Source organism: Triticum urartu, chromosome 7, assembly GCF_003073215.2.
Source record: "Triticum urartu cultivar G1812 chromosome 7, Tu2.1, whole genome shotgun sequence".
NCBI lineage: Eukaryota > Viridiplantae > Streptophyta > Magnoliopsida > Poales > Poaceae > Triticum > Triticum urartu.
In genome coordinates, this window is record NC_053028.1 from 706465401 (window position 1) to 706483821 (window position 18421).

At 44.2% G+C, this 18421-nt stretch overlaps 2 protein-coding genes and 1 pseudogene across 3 annotated transcripts; 2 read left to right on the plus strand and 1 right to left on the minus strand.

The window, feature by feature from the left end:
- The first annotated feature begins 266 nt into the window (after positions 1–266).
- Positions 267–3793, plus strand: LOC125522933 (aquaporin NIP1-3). Of its 2 annotated transcripts, none has more exons than XM_048687974.1 (4): positions 267–587; positions 1010–1432; positions 1533–1594; positions 3391–3793. In XM_048687974.1, the coding sequence occupies exons 1-4, from the start codon at positions 411–413 to the stop codon at positions 3599–3601; spliced, it is 873 nt and encodes a 290-aa protein (XP_048543931.1). In that variant the 5' UTR covers positions 267–410; the 3' UTR covers positions 3602–3793. The 2 variants fall into 2 exon arrangements, with proteins under 2 accessions (XP_048543931.1, XP_048543932.1); XM_048687975.1 differs by having other exon boundaries at positions 449–587; positions 976–1432.
- Positions 3794–6924: 3131 nt separating this feature from the next.
- On the plus strand, positions 6925–8095 carry LOC125522514 (annotated as a pseudogene).
- A 1199-nt stretch (positions 8096–9294) lies between these two features.
- LOC125520018 (epidermal growth factor receptor substrate 15-like 1) lies at positions 9295–17845 on the minus strand. The gene is made up of 13 exons (XM_048684806.1): positions 17555–17845; positions 15410–16679; positions 14534–14752; positions 14211–14434; positions 13644–13718; positions 13209–13280; positions 12696–12794; positions 12539–12610; positions 12334–12448; positions 11890–11958; positions 11479–11791; positions 10805–10922; positions 9295–10715 (listed from the first exon to the last, which is right to left on the minus strand). Exons 1-13 carry the CDS (start codon positions 17675–17677, stop codon positions 9600–9602), a joined length of 3885 nt encoding a protein of 1294 aa, XP_048540763.1. The 5' UTR covers positions 17678–17845; the 3' UTR covers positions 9295–9599.
- Between the last annotated feature and the right edge of the window lie 576 nt (positions 17846–18421).

Here is an 18421-nt window from a genome sequence, read left to right on the forward strand (position 1 = left end):
AGGAACGCACCACTTGTTTCTGATTTACACTTTTCCGTGAAGCGATCGAGGAGCATCCTGGATGCCGTGAACATCCCGGTAAAGCACATGGACTAGTCTACTTTATGGTACGATGATCCTCCTATTTGGCCCGTTTTGTTTGTGACACATATGAGACACGGACATCATATGCATTCTTCAAAGAAACTTCGTAGCTACCGTCTCCGGGCATTAGGAGGGTTCGTGATTCGGTGGTCAACGCAAGAAATCACAAGATAACATTTGCTAGAACACGTGGACCTCGCTGTCTAGCTGGAGGATGGGAGCCTGGAACCCATAAATAGCAGAAGCCAGCGTATTGAAACAAAAGAGACACAGAGAGAGAGGGGCAGAGCGGAGCGGGAGGTTGGAGGAGAGCTGAAGACGTGCGCATGGCAGGAGGAGAGCATGGAGCTGGAGCTAATGGCCTGCAAGACCAGGACCTCACCGGAGCTTTGGAGGAAGGAAGAGGAGGAGTGAATCAACCAGCAGGGTGCGAGAATTCAGGGGAGCAAGCTCTGAGCAGCACCAGCAATCAGCCCATGCTCTCCGTCCAGTTCGTGCAGAAGGTATGTATGTTTGCGTATGCAACCATGGATTGTTTTTCATCCACGGATTTTTATTCTTGTTTTCGTTTCTGAGAATCCTTATGCGGTCCGGGCAAGCATGATTATCCATCCAGCACAAAGTAGTTGCAGCTGTCGTGAACGCCATAGCTGAGGTAAGAGAGAAAAACAGGGCAAAGTTCAAACACTAGAAGAGTCAAACAAATGGACAAACACGACAGCTTTCCACGCTGCAATATCCAAACGCAGCAATATTGTAACGTTGCGGCTAAAGCAAAATTCCAAAGGACCAGTTGTTTGGGTTTGAAAGTGTCGCCTACTGGTACTGGTTTATTCTGAGCCTCTGGGCAACTTGGACAAGCGAGCAAATAATCTATCTATCCATCTGAAGGCGACATTCATTCTTGGATCATGGGCGCATGCAGATCCTGGCCGAGATCTTCGGCACCTACTTCCTCATCTTCGCCGGCTGCGCGGCGGTGGCCGTGAACAAGAGGACGGCCGGCACGGTGACGTTCCCGGGCATCTGCATCACCTGGGGCCTGGCCGTCATGGTCATGGTCTACTCGGTCGGCCACATATCCGGGGCCCACTTCAACCCCGCCGTCACGTTCGCCTTCGCCACCTGCGGCCGGTTCCCGTGGAGGCAGGTTCCGGCCTACGCGGCGGCCCAGGTGCTTGGGTCGACGGCGGCGAGCATCACGCTGCGGCTGCTGTTCGGGGGCGAGCCGGAGCACTTCTTCGGGACGGTGCCGTCCGGGTCGGACGTCCAGTCGCTGGTGCTCGAGTTCATCATCACCTTCTACCTCATGTTCGTCGTCTCCGGAGTCGCCACCGACAACAGAGCCGTAAGTAATCCTTGCCCTAGCCATTGATTGATTTAGTTTTCTGCTCAATTATATGAATTGGTTCGCACCACCATTAATTTTCCCCTCTCACTCCAAGCAGATTGGTGAGCTTGCCGGTCTGGCCGTTGGAGCTACCGTGCTACTAAACGTGCTCTTTGCCGGGTATTCCACGATAACTGCTCTATTTTACTCGCCATTTTTGGACTTTGGTTGTCAGCAAAGTCATCTTTTGATTGAAACATGTTATTTGTGTAGAGGATTGATTGAAACATATTCATGGGTTCCTTTCTTACACATATGGTGCTTTTAGCCTCTAGTTATCTCCTGGTGTGAACAATTAATCGATGATTTACCCAAAAGAAAAATTATTTGCACAACAAACTTGGTTGCATGTTCATGGTTTACCCGTTTCAAATACTCCACAAACCAGCGTGGTGTCCCACCAGATGCCATGCCCATGTGGCGAACAACTCAGATGCCATGTCAAACGATACTGGGACTATTTGGAACCGCAACGTAGAATTAGATAATTGCCGCATAAATATAATAGTAGGTTAGCCCGCTATTGTACGTCTGCCGTTTTTGTTCATTGGTGTGCTAAAAGTTTAGTGAGTTTTGTATGCAATCACCGTATCACATATCATTTTAGTGTTAATCTGATTGTGTACAAAGGAAATGGATTTTATTAGGTGAAACAACACTGAAAATATTCAAAATTGCAATGTGGAAGTACAATTAAAAAGGATCTTTAAGTTGCATTAACTAACCATAAATTACAATCTGGAATTAGAAAATTTTGGTGTACACAATTTAAATCGTCTCTACTATTGAAGAGAGTTGTGGTCATATGCCTGTTGGTGAAGCCTCCCCTCCCCCACTCATGCATTAGCTAATCAAATCAAATAAAATCTTTTGCAGCGCCACCTTTGGCGGGTGTGAGGTAATTGCATTAAATCAATCAAATTCAGTAAAAACATTCTAGCTATATGTTGGACACGGGCAATCAAATCAAATATTTTGATTAACTCAATCAAATTAAATCACTTCCTTCATTAGAATGTAGCGGGTGTAAGGTTTATTTCGAACATGACTGATATTGAACCACTAGAATATGTATGACCTTGTTGCAATGCATTGACAATTAGCTAGTTATATCTGTTGATTTTGAGAACAAGTAAAATTAACTTGAAAACTGTGGGGGTATGTGTCTTTTATTTAAGAGAATTCATGTAATTGTTTTTAAATATTTGTGTGGCGTGGGATATTGGGATCAATGTGTTGATTGGGTCAGCATCCACATGGCCTAACAAGTGGGCGTGCCTGTAGATTGGTATTTTCTTAGAAAACCTAGTATATGTCCTATTGACGTATAATGTGCTGCCTAGTCTCTTCCATATCGGTCTGATGGATAAACTGGTTAGGTGCATAAACTTACAACCAACCGGTTCAGGGTTTAAACCCCAGTAAACGCAATAAATAATTGCGGCCTGCCCCCGCTTCCGCTGCCCACGTCATATAGCTCCAAAGGAGCATAGACATGAGGGGGAGTGTTGGAGTATAATGTCCGACCCGGCCATGGTCTATGTAGTATGGGGTTGTCTTCGCCGCCTCTGCATCGGAATAAGGTTGAAGTACATGGTAAAAGGGTTTTCCCCTTAAAACCAGCTAAACGTTGACACTCGATAGTGGTTAAAAATGTAGATTTTAGGCTATAAATATCTTTAAAATAGTGATATGCAAGTAGTTTTCATGATAATGTGCTGGTTTATCAACATTTGGAAAGAAAACACTAAGCATTAACTGTTGCATAGAAGCGGTTGAAATTTTGTAATATTTTATTGCAATATACCACTGTGTTTCGTGAAAAGAACCTAGTACTAAAATATCTCAGACTGATTTTTGTCATTCAATTATATTAAGAAAGTAATAATTTTTCGAACACGGACTGTGATGTGCAGGCCTATATCAGGAGCATCCATGAACCCTGCTAGAACCATCGGTCCAGCGATGGTCCTCGGCCGCTACACCGGCATTTGGGTCTACATCATCGGGCCTGTTAGCGGCGCCGTTTCAGGCGCGTGGGCTTACAACCTCATACGGTTTACCAATAAGCCACTGCGAGAGATCACCAGGACTGGGTCCTTCTTGCGAAGTGCAAGGATGAGCTAGTTGTTTTCACATTGTTATTGCTTGTAGGTAGTGAGTGTTGATGCTTTCACAGTGTTGTTGCTTGTTGGTAGTGAGTGTTGATGAAATGTTCTTGTAATTCTCCGACCGCACTGTAAATTGATGAAACGTTGATGCTTACACTGTGACGATTTTCTCTCTAAGAAAGAAATGGGCACGCCATGTTGACTGTAACTATTGCATCGCACGCGCCCTGTGGATTGTACTCTAGCCGCGTTGTAGGCACTATGGGGCTGGCACAATACAATAGCCGCACGCGATATCATTTCTATGCTTTTTACCAGGGTTTTCACATTTTTTGCATCAGTTTTCTTAGGTTTTCCCTTTTTTTCTTAGGTTTTCTTTATTTCTTTTTTTAGGGTTCTTAACACATGTCCAATCTTTTTCATACACATTGTATATATTTTGTATGCATCAACAACATTTTCTTATACATGCTTAACATTTTCTAAATACATGATCAAGATTTTTTTTTCAAATATATGTTTGATATCTACATTGTTGCATAATCAGTGTACAATTTTTCATATGCATCTAAAATAATTTTTATATATGCTAACGCGGTGTAAAAAAATTCAAAAATGTTAACCTGGTGTAAAAAAAATTACCATAGTTTTAAAGAGTATTTATAGCATTCAGAAAGAAAGAGTAAAAAAATGTCACGCGCTTCAAAAGAATGTGTGTAACATTATAAAAAAAATTTTAAATATGTATTTGTTTTCCATGGTAATATGTGTCTTATTCATATAGTAAAGATCAGTACAATCCACATAGGCAGTGACCTGACAAAATTGAAAAAATAGCAGAACGCTAGCCTATGCACAATCAAGGTCTTGCTGTAGGAGCGCCGGCCAAAAAAATGTATAAATGAACATTAAAAAGGGGGACTAACTAGGAAGTTTGGCCGGCCCAATACTGACGACTGGGAGGACGCTCCTACAGCCAAGAAAGAAAATTACAACCACGACACCTTCAAGCTCAACTCCAATGTGCGTCATTTCCCTGCAGCGTTTATATCTCGAATTAAGCGAGACGAAAGGTAAGTCTCGCGTTGAGCCACTCCAATGTGCGTCACTTCCACTTAGCGTTTACATCTTGCATTAAGCAAGACGAGAGGGAAGTCTCATGTTGAGTGACTCCAATGTGCGTTACTTCCCAATGGATGGTGCTAGCGAGGGATCGATCCTAGGATCAACTAGTTGCTTCCCAGAGCGGGGAACCAGTACACTAAACACAAATTGTTGTTCACTGTGTAGAGCGCGTCCTACTAGAAGGAAAATAAGCTGGGTTTTACCCTATTTACTTTTTTCCTGTTTTTACTTTTCTTTCTTTCTTTTTCCTTATTTTTACTCGGTTTTCTCCTGGTTTTTCTTTTTCCTATTTTTTCTTTGGTTTTCTTATTTCTTCTCCATTTTTTTGTTTTACTTTGTTTCTTTCATTGTTTTTATCGGTTTTCCTTTTCTTACGCATTTTCCTTTCTTCGGTTTTTTGTTTCTTTCTTGGTTTCCAATGCTTTTTTCGTTTTTTTCATTTTTTATGCATTTGTTTCTTCGGTTTTATTTTCATTTTCATTTTTCTTTGGTTCTTTTGTTTCTTTTTGGTTTTCTTTGTTCTTTTGGTATTTATTCTAAAAAAAAATTATATGTGAACAACATTTTTCTAATACATGTCTAACATTTTTCCAATGCAAATTTAACATCTTTTAATACATGGTGAACATTTTTTCTATACACATTTTTAGGAAACATAAATACCTGTTCAAGATTCTCGTATACATGATCAACGTTTTTTCAAATTCTTGTTCAATATTTTTGAAATACATGATCAACATTTTCAAACACTTGTCAACATTTTTTTTCAAATACTTGCTGAGCGAGTATTTGAAGGCCCAGCTCGCTCGCCCTTCAGCGAGTCCGAAGCTAGTCACTTCCCTGGAGCGAAGGCAGAGACCGAGCGAGCAAAACTCGCTAATAGGCTGGCCCAAACGTGCTACATCTCACAGCCCGGATAGCTTGGGCCTTGAGGGAGCTTGGGGCCGGCCGGATGATTTACTGGGCCCAGTTGGGAGGGGAGACCAAAGCAGAAAAAATGGTCCATGTCCGGAAATTCCCCGTCCTCACTCACTCACTCGAGCTCCCACCAAGGGAAGGGAAGAAGAGAAGGGGGTCCAGCTCGAGAAAATCTATTCTCCCATGCGTCGTTGGTTCTGCTGGCGATCCGTGCATGCAAGTAGCCTTCCTCGTATACGTGTAGCTGGTATCTACCATTCGCATTAATAGCCTCATATCACCACATCAGTTATCAATCCACTTTATGCCATGCATGCGTCCTTCTTTTTCTTTTTTCCTGTTCACAACAGGCTACTATATGAAAATATGTTCATGATTGATCTTGTTTTAAAGGGCACGTTGTCAAGAATTCAGATATATAAGAAGATTTTAAAATGAGGTATTTATTCAAAAGATTATCAACGAATGAATATCTCACAAGAAAATAAAATGTTGGCTTTTGTATGGATAATTGATTACGCACAGGGGATGACTGTTGCATGTATCACTATTCCACCATTAATGCTCTAGGACAATTATTAGGTGTATCTCACAGAGTATACGTGGTATTGTACAGAGGACCATGCACGGGAGGAAAATCCAGTATCGGTCCAGCTCGCCACCTTGACCTTCTCCGCCGCCTTCTTTTTTTTAGACTAACAGGAGGGCAGAAAACACCCCCCCGGCTCCACCATTTTCCATTGAAAAACGTGAAACCAGGTACAACGAAAGACACCCTTCTCCGCCGCCTTCTTCCGCGACGCAGGTGAGCTGCCCGCCGTCTCTCTCTCTCTCTCTTCTCCGGTGCGTCCCCTTCTGCAGCAGTCCTACGCTCAGATCAATCAGAGGCGGCCGAACGCACACTCGCGGTGAGGGTAATCCCGTCCTTCGTGTACTCTATGGTGATGGCCGCTGAGGGTAAACCAACCCGTCCTCGTCTCACTTTTCGCCGCGAGGTGGTTCAGTTGTGGCGCACGCGCACACACACACACAAACAGAGCAACTGAGGAATACTACAATACAGGGCAACTCGGCAGCAGAAAGGCACCCAATGCACTCTCCATTTCTTCTTTCCAACTGCAGCTGAGAAGCTTCTCAGCACTTTTTACCGCAACACAATGCACAATCAATTGCATTCACAATCACACAAGTGCATTCACGTTGCACTGTCAAATGTGTGACTACAATCAGTTGCGAGCTAGTAACAATTTGTGCTTGCTTGTCTTCTTGATTTCAGCTGCTCGACGGAGCACTGCGATGCCGGGCACGAGAGGCGCGACCCTGCTCGAGTATCTGCCGGAGGAGATCATTGACAAGATACTCATCAGGCTGCCGTCCAAGGACGTCGGCACGTCGTGGCGCAGCGCGACGTCCACGCCTGCATTCGTGCTCGAGCACCGCCGCCGCCAGCCGTCGCTCCCCATCGTCGACGGGCACGGGCGGCCCGCCAGCCTCGTCGTTGTTTCTCTAGAAGCCGGTGCCGGAGCCTCCCATCAACAACTCTGGCCCTTCCTCCCAGGCTCCGAGCACCGTTCCCAGAATTGCCTCAGAGGCACGTGTGATAGCTTCCTCATCGTCTCTCGGGGATGCCAGTTCTACATCTGCAACCCAGTCATCCGCAAGCGTGCTCTCCTGCCGCAGCCTCAGAGGCAAGACAACACCATAGCCGGTTTCTACTGCCACCATTCAACCGGAGAATATAGGGTGCTCTGGGTCTCACAGTCACTTGACTTGTCTAAATCCAGCTTATACATTGTCACAGTGGGATCCTCCGACAAGCCGAGGCATGTCAGAGTCAGCATGCCGACGGTCTCATCGCCTTCTACGGCACAGAAGCTACTGAACAAGCTACGCTTTTCATCCGACTGTTCACCACCGGTCCACCACCGCGGCAGCCTCCACTGGCGTCCTTATAGCGCCAGTGATGTTATGGTAGGCGGCGGAGAGATTATTGTGTTCGACACGGAATCAGAGTCATTCCGATGGATGCGCGGTCCCACTCAGCCGTACCATTGTAGGAAGTTGTTCGACATGGAGGGGACACTTGCTTTCTGGGGCGGCTCGACCCCCCAAGTCCACTTCTATGGATGTCTGGGTGATGCAGGATTATGAGGCTGGAACATGGGCTTTTGAGTACCGGATTGACATGTCAAGAAAATTTTGTTCGGCTTCTTCCAAAAAGAAACCGAGAATATCATCTGATTCCACGGTGCGGTTGTTGAACGATATGGCTGTGCTTAACAAGCGAGAGTTGTTGATCATGTTTATCAGAAAACATGTGTTGCGCTGCGATGTTGATGGCAAGTTCTTAGGCATTGTGCACATTGGAAAGAGCCACTACTGCATGTTGCTTACTCACCACCGCCTCCAGGAGAGCATTGTTCCGATTCCAGGCCATGATGCGATGCAAGAAAAAGATGAGGATTGAGGAGCCTCCATTCTCCTGAATGACCATGGCTCCTGGTCTGCTTTTCCCTTGGATTGAGAGCATGCCGTTTGTTCCTGGCTCTTCTTACTTGTACTGCCAGTCAAACATTCGGTGCTTGCTATGATGTCTTGATCATCTTGTTAAGCTTCCGAATTATGGAGTATCGACCTATGGTATTACCTAGAACTGCCTATTTATAATTGTTCCTCCCTGCCTCCCCAATTTACTTTAGTTTTGGCATGGTTAAGATGCACAGATGACATCGTTCGGATGGGCGATTCGCTCTTGGTCGTGCCCTTTGAGCGAAAGCATTTTCTTGCTGCTGGAATGTTATTAGGTATCTCTTCCATAGGCTGTTTGTTTTCTACTATCCAGTGTGCAATTTGGTTGTAACTCGCAAGTTTCACCAGCTTGTTATTTGGTTGTACCTTGCAAGAGCCTTTTGTTTCCTGCTTCTTTTTTGCCTTTTTGGTGTGGACAGAAACTTGTTGAAGAGGTCATCTTTCTCTGGATGGAAGGTTTGTAACTTGATTACATGGCGTGTCAGTGGGCCACATTTCTCTTCATTTTGGGAAATCCAGCGAGTTTCGATGGTGATACGATTGTGCCGTCTTGATTGTTGTATCTATGCACTCAAACTGGAGCTCCGCGATTTTCGTCTTGATTGTTGTATCTATGCACTCAAACTGGAGCTCCGCGATTTTCGGCACGACCAGGCAGATCTGAAAATGATCGGTGGACAGCAAAGCCTTTCAGGTTTTCATCCATGGAACTGATCATGGTCTTGTCATACGCGCAAGTGCAGTCAACTTGAACAAATTAGTAAACGGTTTACGAAAATCCGATGTGCCAGGATCATATCATAGAACCATATCATTGTCGTAAGAAGATATACGAGGATACAACAACCATAGCCACAGAAAAAAGTGGCGGTAAACCATCAGCTGATTCTGATAACCGAGGACTCACCCAAGGAGGGAGCAAGCAAAACATGACCCCAGATTCCAAAACAATCGTTGCAAAAAGAATCCAAAAACATCGTAAAAAGTGATCTCATAAATTTCTATATTGACAGATTACATGATCACTAGTCACTAGCCAAATACTTCAGCTCACAGCAAGCAAAGTTCTGAGTGAAGAGCAGACGTACACAAGGAAGAAAGAATGAAAGGAAACAAAAGCAATGCTACAAAAACATGGGACAGAAAAAGCTCGGAAATTTTCCAATATCCACTGAAAGTGACCGACTGACGATAACTTGTACAATACAAGGTATAAAGAATGTTTATAAGCACGATTCATCCCAGCCAAACATGTGCAATTGAACCAACATCCGATCCGACCCGACCCTAGGTATAAACAGCAACAAACGCAAAGCAAACACACAAGCAAGCTCCCTCTCCTCCCAAGCAAAAATGTCTTGCCCTTCCTTGTACGTGTATATATATATGCAGTAAGGTGCACAAACACACACATCATGACCTCTATATAATACAGGTGCCTGTCAAAACGCGCTCCACTTGTCGGTCCCATGTCTCGTCGGGCTGGAGGTCTCCGTCGACGGCTTGGACGGCTTGAAGGGCCCGGTGCCGAAAGGGTCGTCATCGTCGAAGGAGTAGCCCTGGTCATGGGAGTCAGTGCTCTTCATCGAGTCAAACCTCGCAAACACGTTGCTTCTGTCATGGTCGGCGTTGCTGCTCATGGAGTCGTACCTCATAAAGCTGCTACTGTTGTTGCCACCGCTGCCCTGCTCAGCATTGCTGCTCATGGAGTCGTACCTCATGAAGCTGTTGTTACCACCGCCTTGGTCGGCATTGCTGCTCATGGAATCATACCTCATGAAGCTGCTGCCACCGCCTTGATCAGCATTGCTGCTGAAAGAGTCAAACCTCCCGAATGTGTCGTTGCCGCTGCCAAGCTCGGCGCTGCTCCCGAAGGAATCAAACCGTGAGAAGCTGTCACGCGGCTGCCCGAACGAACTGCTATCTTTCGCGCCAAAGGAGTCCATCTGGGAGAAGGTGTCGAACGAGCTATCGTCCCCTGCTTCGCTGTACCTTGGCGAGAAGCTGGAGTTGTACATCGGCGTGCTGGGAACGGAAGAGTCAAAGAATCCCTTCTGCTGCCCGCCGCCATAGGTGCTCCCGGCTGTAGGAGATTCCACTCTGCCTGGACCAGAATCAAAGAGTGAACCCTGCATTGGGGTGCTCGGGAAAGAGTCGTAGAATGAATTCCCCATTGGTGTGCTTGGAACAGAAGAATCAAACAGTGATTTCTGCATCGGCGTGCTGGGCACAGAAGAATCAAAGAGTGATCTTTGCATCGGTGTACTTGGAACAGAAGAGTCGAAGAGCGACTTCTGCATCGGTGTACTTGGAACAGAGTAGTCGAAGGATGAATTCTGCATCGGTGTGCTAGGGACGGAATAATCAAAGACGGATTTCTGCAGCGGCGTGCCTGGGACAGAATCAAAGAACGGCTTCTCCATTGGAGTGCCTGGGACAGAATCAAACATCGGTTTCTGCTCCTTGACAAAAGCACTAGCAGATGTAGAACCCCCTGTCCTTATGGGGGGAAGACCTCCTGGCCCAAAGAATAGATCTGAATCACCATTCTCACCATCCTGCAAAACAGATTGCAGAGTTCAGTGCTACATAGAAAATATTTATACAACATGACACGATGCCACGGAAAGCATGAAGAGAGCTTGACCTTATCTCCGAAGTTCCATAGGGAGTCATTATCATCACCATGATCAAAAGATGGGCCCCAAGAATGTCTGTTATTGGCTTTATCTCCACGAACAGGGGAATCAGATGCTCCATCGTTGCTGTCAAATTTACCATGCAATAAGAAGTATTTTTTTGTAAAAATAAACAACAAAGGTGTTTATCAAAGTATTACTCCCTCCGTTTCTAAATATAAGGCCTTTTTGAGATTTCAATACAAACTACATACGGATGTATATAGACATATTTTAGAGTGTAGATTCACTCATTTTGCTCTTATATTTAGGAACGGAGGGAGTATTTCATTGAGAGGATGCATGTCTGAGCACAAAGGAGTCTCGTGCATGTTGTTAATGTTTTGTATATTACATCAAGCAGCACATGTTTTCAAGGTTTGAATTGGCTTATTTCAGTTCCATTAACAATATTAGGTAAAGGGGAGCACATGCAAGGTTAAATTTATAGCAGATGCAACTGGTCTTCATAACATAACTTCAGCCTCAAACTTGTGACCTTTAGGCACCAACAAAATTGACATGAGAGCTTACGCTTGTTTTGATCAAATAAATGATTTGCAGAAACAAATGGCTGTGCTTGTTTTTAGCAAGAGCCAGGTGTATATTTCATGTAAAATGGAAATAGAGATGGAATTTATACCTGATACTATCAGCAGCACGTGGTGAGTCAGCATTTGTTCCCGATGGTTCATTAGTATGCCCATCCTTTGCCTTCTTTGCAGGACTAACTGGAGGATTTTTGGCTAATTCTGCTTTGCCGTTGGAACCAGTTGCTTCAGGTTCTACAGTCTGCTCAGCAGCAGCAGTTTTATCAGTCTTGCTGTCTTCTTTCTCTGTTGATGTAGCTGTCGATACCCCATTGCTAGAAACTTTGCCATCTTCAACAGTAGGATGACTTTCTTTTACAGCAGGAGGCTCCACTTCTACCGTGAGTTCCTTGATTATAGAGAACCCTGGAGAAAAATAAGCAGAATATGATGATTCAAATCTACAAATGCTCTAAAGTAACACATCAAATAAAGGAAATGATAATATAATCAAGCTAGCATACCATCTTCTGCAAATCTATCCCATTCTTCATCCCAAACAGCAGCTGTCTCTTGTATTCCAGGTTGCCAACCTAAAAATGAGATGGGAAAGTAAATCATTCATTATTCTGTAAGGCAACCAAGCAACACAAATAGTACAATGCCCGTTGAAAATGAAGAGCAAGTCAAGTTAGCAGCAAAACTGGTTTGTGATGAATGTCACATTCTATCTGATGCAATAGACAAACTAGAAGCATTAAAGATTGCTTTCGTTAACAGAGATATTATGATACTGGGCAGTGGGCAGAATGAACTAGCATTCATTCTAGCTCAATTCATACCAGACAAACTGAAAATCAAGGTACAAGATTAATTTAAACAAGATAACAAAACCAGTAAGAGAAAAAACACTTACTAACATGGAAACTTATGTTAAAATATAATTTAAACACGATAATAGCACATACCAAAAGGAAGCTCCACTAAAGTAGTTGGCTTAGCTCTCAGTCCATATCTCTTGCACTGTTCATTTAAAGATTTCACTAGCTCCTCAAGTTCAGATTGTATCTGATTAGCCCGCTCCTGTAAGCAAGGTAAAAAGATCGTCAGACAATAGTTTCATAACATTACGATGTCACATTCATGAAAGATACTGGATAACAGAAGGCCAACCTGAAGCTTCTCATCATCTCCATCCCCTTTCTGCAGCTTAACTATAGAATTATAAATTTCCAATTTCTTCGCCTGTGAGCAAAAGGAGAAATAATGAGGTCTGTCCAGATATCAAGACTATTTTTTATCATTAACTGGGATAAAATCACAAGTATACCTGGATCTCACGGAAAGTAGCCTCATCCATTGATAGCTTTGATGCCACATCTCCAACCTTCTTGCATCTCTCATCATATTTGGCCAAAAGGGATTGAACCTGGATATAGTAATGATCAAATGTGAGATTTATGCAAATCGTTATAAGAACTACAAAGTTTTGCCATTATTTAATTAAATGCCATAAGCCCATAATACAACAAGAGACATTACATGACAGATAAAACAAAGTTCACGATACATTAATGCATCAAACTATCTTTCTGGCTTTTACTATACACTTATAATTCCCCCAAAACAAGAAGCTGGATACTGTGAGTTGTTCCAAGAGCATGCAATAACTGGAGGCTTGCACATGTACTACGTTATGTATCACAATATACAACAGTACAAAAGTACAGTACAACATTGTAGTTATCTTTTGCTTCAGTACACACTTCAGAAATTACACCAGAAAGGCAGAACAATGAATTGCATAGCTCATTTTCTTAATCAAGATTACAGAAAACATTACCTCACGCTTATCAGCAGACATACTTTCTGAGACTTCATTAAACCTGTTATCACACCTACTCTTGTAGAGAATCTAGGGAAAAATAAAGAAATCAAGTCAGACATGATCACATAAACACATACAACTTGCAAATATGAATAGCTGATATTAGGTGTCAAGTATTATAGCTAAATGATAGAGATGAATATGTCCACCTGGTATAGGACAGTATGCTGCAGCTTATAGTTGTAAAACATCACATCATTTAATGGAAATGTTATACCAACAGCTAAACGAGTAGAATGGGAAATGCAAGTAGAATTGAATCAACAAAGACCTCGCTAAACATACAAACAGTTATGCTTCTCAATATAGATGGACCTAATTCTTGCACTCAGAATATATGTTTGCATTTACATAGTAAGGCATATTGGCATATTGCTATAGAGTACTTACCAGCTCCTGCATCTTGGTGCGATAGTAATCAGTCTTCTCCCTGGAATCCAGTATTTCCTTTTCCAACTCTTGAACCTTCATAAAGATTTAAAACATGATCATGTTACACATCAGGACAGCCTAATTGCGTGTATGATGTTGCAAATCCACATTGCATTTTTGCCCCAAGATAATTTAGCTAGAAGTCTAATGGCATCACCATTTCGACGATTCTATGAGAATATGAATTCAAACCTGTGAAACACTTACCCGAACATGACTTAATTACTATAGTGTTAATGTATATATATTCTGGTTTAAACATCTTAGTTATGACCTGCACTACCATGATAAGATTCAAAAAGTATGTGATGTCTGAGCTGTTCGAGAAAAAAGATGCTCCATATGCTACAGAAATTTAATTTTTCAAGTTTAATTTCTCATGAACTATGGAATGGAAAATATTGAACAATAACCCAACTGAGGAGAGCCAAATCAAAATAAATTTGGATTTACTTTTGTTTTTCTAGTATTTTAAATGTGAAAACTCCAAAAAAAAAACATTAATTAAGCGTAATGAGTAAATACCTTTTTATCGGCATCTGAAGCTTCCTTGAACTTCGCTTCGAGTGCATTTTGTTCCTCTTTGCTAAGCTGGCCAACCAAATGTTTCTCCAATGCTGGGACCTTAGGTTTTTGTGGTTCAGTTGGCGTAGTATCGTCATCAAAATGAAGAGGCCTTCTATGTTGTTGCTTCACAGATGAAGGAGGCATTCCAGGATGTGGTCCTTGCATTGCTCTACTTGCAAACCCTACAACAATTATTCAACAAAAACCAGATCAGTGACAGGGGGTTTTCTCATTAGTTAGTGCTCAAAAGAATGAACAGAACAGTTTCTTTAGATAAATACCAGCACTTTGATGGGGAGCCGGGCCACTAGGGTTTTCTGCAAACTGGCCAGTAGAGGGTAGTGAAATTCCCTCCGCCCAAATACCATCTGGTAATACATCAGGAAGTGGTCGCTGCTCTCGGAACCTCTCCATTAAGTACACAGCAAAACAAAATTCCTTGAAAGACAGCATCCCATCCTTATCCTGGTCGGACAAATCCCACACCTTCCTTAAGATCTCTATAAGTGGAGAGGGGCAGAAATTTTAGAAACTTATTGGCAGGAAATAAAAAAGAACCAATGTCCAGAGAGAATTTGAGCATCAGAGGTAATTTTCAGTGGGAAAACAAGCTAACAAACACAGACAGTACTAAACTCCAATAATACAATGTCACGCAAATACAAAAACACATCTTTCACTATCAAGAAATAGTAGGATATGGATGCTAGGATAATACATGATCAAATATGTCAATTCAAATTGCATGTAGCAAAAGAAAATATCTGAGTAGGTTAATAAAATAAATACATATTTATAGGTATAAGTACATGCAAAAGATGTCTAACGACAGCAAGCAGTAGCATGGCACCAACAGCCAATGTATCTGGAATGCAAAAAAAAAGTGTAAAAAAATAATTAGTTGCCTGAAAGGCAATTTTCATGGCGAAAAAAAAGTCAAGGAATGACTGCAAAAGCAGGATGCCTTTTTCGAACTAGAATTTGCACTTACATAAACAGATCGATGTTTTTGCACGCTGCACTATGCATATAATCATCACCTAGTTATTTGCTTAGATGGAATGTACCAAGTTCACAGGCACACAAAAAGAGAACGCAGTCCATCATTCACAGTATCAGGAGGGAAATATGGTAAATATACATGGAAGAAACACTACCTCTTGGCAACCTCCAACTTAAAAACAGATTCCTTGCCTCTTCACCAGTGATCTTCCCATCTCGATCTCTGTCTACCTTAATAAATACAATCATATATTTCCTGACATCTGCTTGAGTGATCTTGGGCCATGGGGCCTGAAACTGTTTTTGATTTGTAGGCATTTGTCCACCAGGGATGTTAGCACTCAGTGGTCCTGGAGTGCTCGGTATGCTATTAAACTGGTTTTGCTTAGGAGCTGGCTGGTTTGGTGGCACCTGACCAATATGAGAAGGCAACGATGATATACCCTGCACAGGACCAGGCGGCATTGGCTTAGGGGGGTGATGAGGTCCAGCAGCTGGGCCAAGGGCTGTAGAACCGGGCAAGCCATTTGAAACATGGGGGAAAGATGAATTTTGCGTTGGTTGTGGAGTTGCAGAGAAAGGATCAACCCCAAAACTTGAGTTGGACGGCGATCCATTTCCTAAGGGAACCAATGCCTTGGAGTCATTAACAGCTGGTTGTGAAGACAGAATGTTTAGATCTGTTGGGTTTGGCTTTACAGATGTCGTAATAGCCGGTGTCTGGGCTGCAGGAGTTGAACTCTGTGTTGGTATTCCCACGGTGCCAAGGTTCACCTGTGGAGAAGCACCTCTAACTGGAGCTTGCGAAGTACCTCCCAATGGACTTGCACTTTTCTTGCCACTGAACCAATCGGTGGATAGATTTGCCGTCGTTGAACCAGTCTGATTTAGCCCACTTAGACCACCTCCTACAGGTGGCCTCGGCGCAATTCCCTGAGCAGGGGGGATGTTTGCATTTGGAGGTTGTGGCGGTCTAACAGGATGACCTGGTTGGGGTACTTGTGGGGTGTTTGCACGAGGTTGTGGCGGCCTAACAGGATGACCCTGTTGGGGTACTTGTGGGGAGTTTGCACTTGGAGGTTGTGGCGGCCTAACAAGATTACCCGGTTGGGGTACTTGTGGATTCAATGATGATCCAGGACCAGGAGGGCCCTGTGATCCATTTACAACTGGAGTCTGTTGACGAGGACCTAATGCCTGAGTCGGCTGCGGGGGGCTAGTGACACTATTTGGCTGAGGAGCTGCGGTTGGGATATTTATACGGGGAGCAGGAATTTTTGCAGCAGCGGGACCGAATAATGCTGACTTAACAATGTCCGGTGTCAACTGTCGGCCACTCTGTGCAACTGTCACTAGTTTAAGCGAGTTGAAAAAATCTTCACGCCCAAGAAACCCAGTCCGATTTTTATCAGCATATGTCCAGATCTGCGCCAGAAAAAGAAGCAAATGGCAATTAGTACCAGTAGGCAAAAGGCCAAGTATGCACAATGAGACAGTGACAAGCATCTCTGGAGGTACAAGGTAAGTAGCTTTAGCATCATTTCACATATCATCTGTTCCAACTGAATTCATCACTTTAGGTAAGTCTATTCACCCAATATTGAGATGTAAGTTGTGCAAGTACAGTATTTGAAATGCTAACAAGAAGCATGATCGAGTAGATATACTTTGGGACGTGTGGCTCAACTTTCTAATAATCAAAACATACTGTTTCCTGCCATAGGTAGTTGTGACTAAGTTCTAAAAGCTGCTACTCATTGCACAACTGAAATCATTGACCCACGTCCATTTCTTTCAGCTAGCACTTGAGCACCAGATATTGACCAAATCACAGCTCAAGCTTCTCCAAGGAAATGCGGGAAGTACAAAGATAACTAAGCTGAGCACTGTGCTAAATCTCGGTTAGGATCACAGAAGCATAGCGCCCGAACGAGTTCGTAGCTCAAAATCTAAATCCCAAACCCCAGTTGCTCCCAATTCCTAAGCCGTGTAAAACCAGTGTGCTTCTAGTTAGCTAGCTGCTCCCCTCCCAAAGTCGGTAGCCAGCAAGCTGTAGAGCAAGCAAATCACACAGCCAGATCAAAGCACGAGCCTAGCAAGCCCCGCCATCCAAATCTCGGCGCCGACAGCCCAATGGGAGCTGCAAACTGCGGCGGATTCGACTCAGAGCCCCCAAGCCGAAGAGTTGGCAATTCGAGCCGGGGGGCGGTCCGAGGGGCCGAGATCGCCGGCAACCGAGACGAGCAGCGTGGAATTGGGGAAACGCAGAGGTGGTTGTGTGAGGTGAGATCTGGGGGTACCTGAGCTAGGACGGGCTGCGGGAGGCCGGAGCCCTTGAAGAAGGCGACGGCCTCCTGGCCGCTGATCCGGCCGTCGCGGTCCAGATCCGCCGCGCGGAAGTAGGCGTCGAAGGCCGCCTCCATCGCGCGCGCCCCGCCCCGGCGCAGGAGGAGGCGCGGGAGACGCGCCGGGCCCGGCGGGCGGTGGGTCGCCGGCGGCGGCGGCGGCGAGATCGGGGGGGCGGCGGTGCGCCCCGGGTGCTGTGTGTGTGGAGGGCGGTGTGGTGACGGGGAATGTCAGATGCGCGACAGAGCGAGAGAGAGAAAGATTATCAGTTGGGAGGGGGGTTGGTGGGGCTCCGTTGGATTTCGCTGGAGTTTGAGGGGCCTTTCTCCAAAATTAACTGTGCTTCTCAAAATTTAACCCTTGTTCGATCATAATTTAATCCTATCTAGATAAGGTTTAATTATCTAGGATTGTAAAAAAAATATGGAGTGGTGATTCTGGGAGAAGCTGGGGAAGGGGGCGATTCTACCAGCTGGAGACGCCCAAATATGGAGTGGTGACACAGCCAACCACACCAAAAGATGAAGCTGGTAGAATCGCCCAAAAGAACTGGCCCTTAACCCTTGTTGGTCATATAAGTTGGTAAAATTTAAATGATTTGCCCGGCTCGTCGTTGGTGCGATGCGGCGATGACCGTCAGATGCCGGACACGGATCTTGACAGGGACAGCATGGCAAACACACGGCTTAATTGTTTGCCCCCTTGAATTCAAGCGTGAACACTTTCGCTTTTTTACCCTGGTTAACTCGCTTATGTCATCATCTATTCATTTATCCCCCAAATTAAGTTGCAAGGCGGCGACTAAACCACACTGCTCTCCA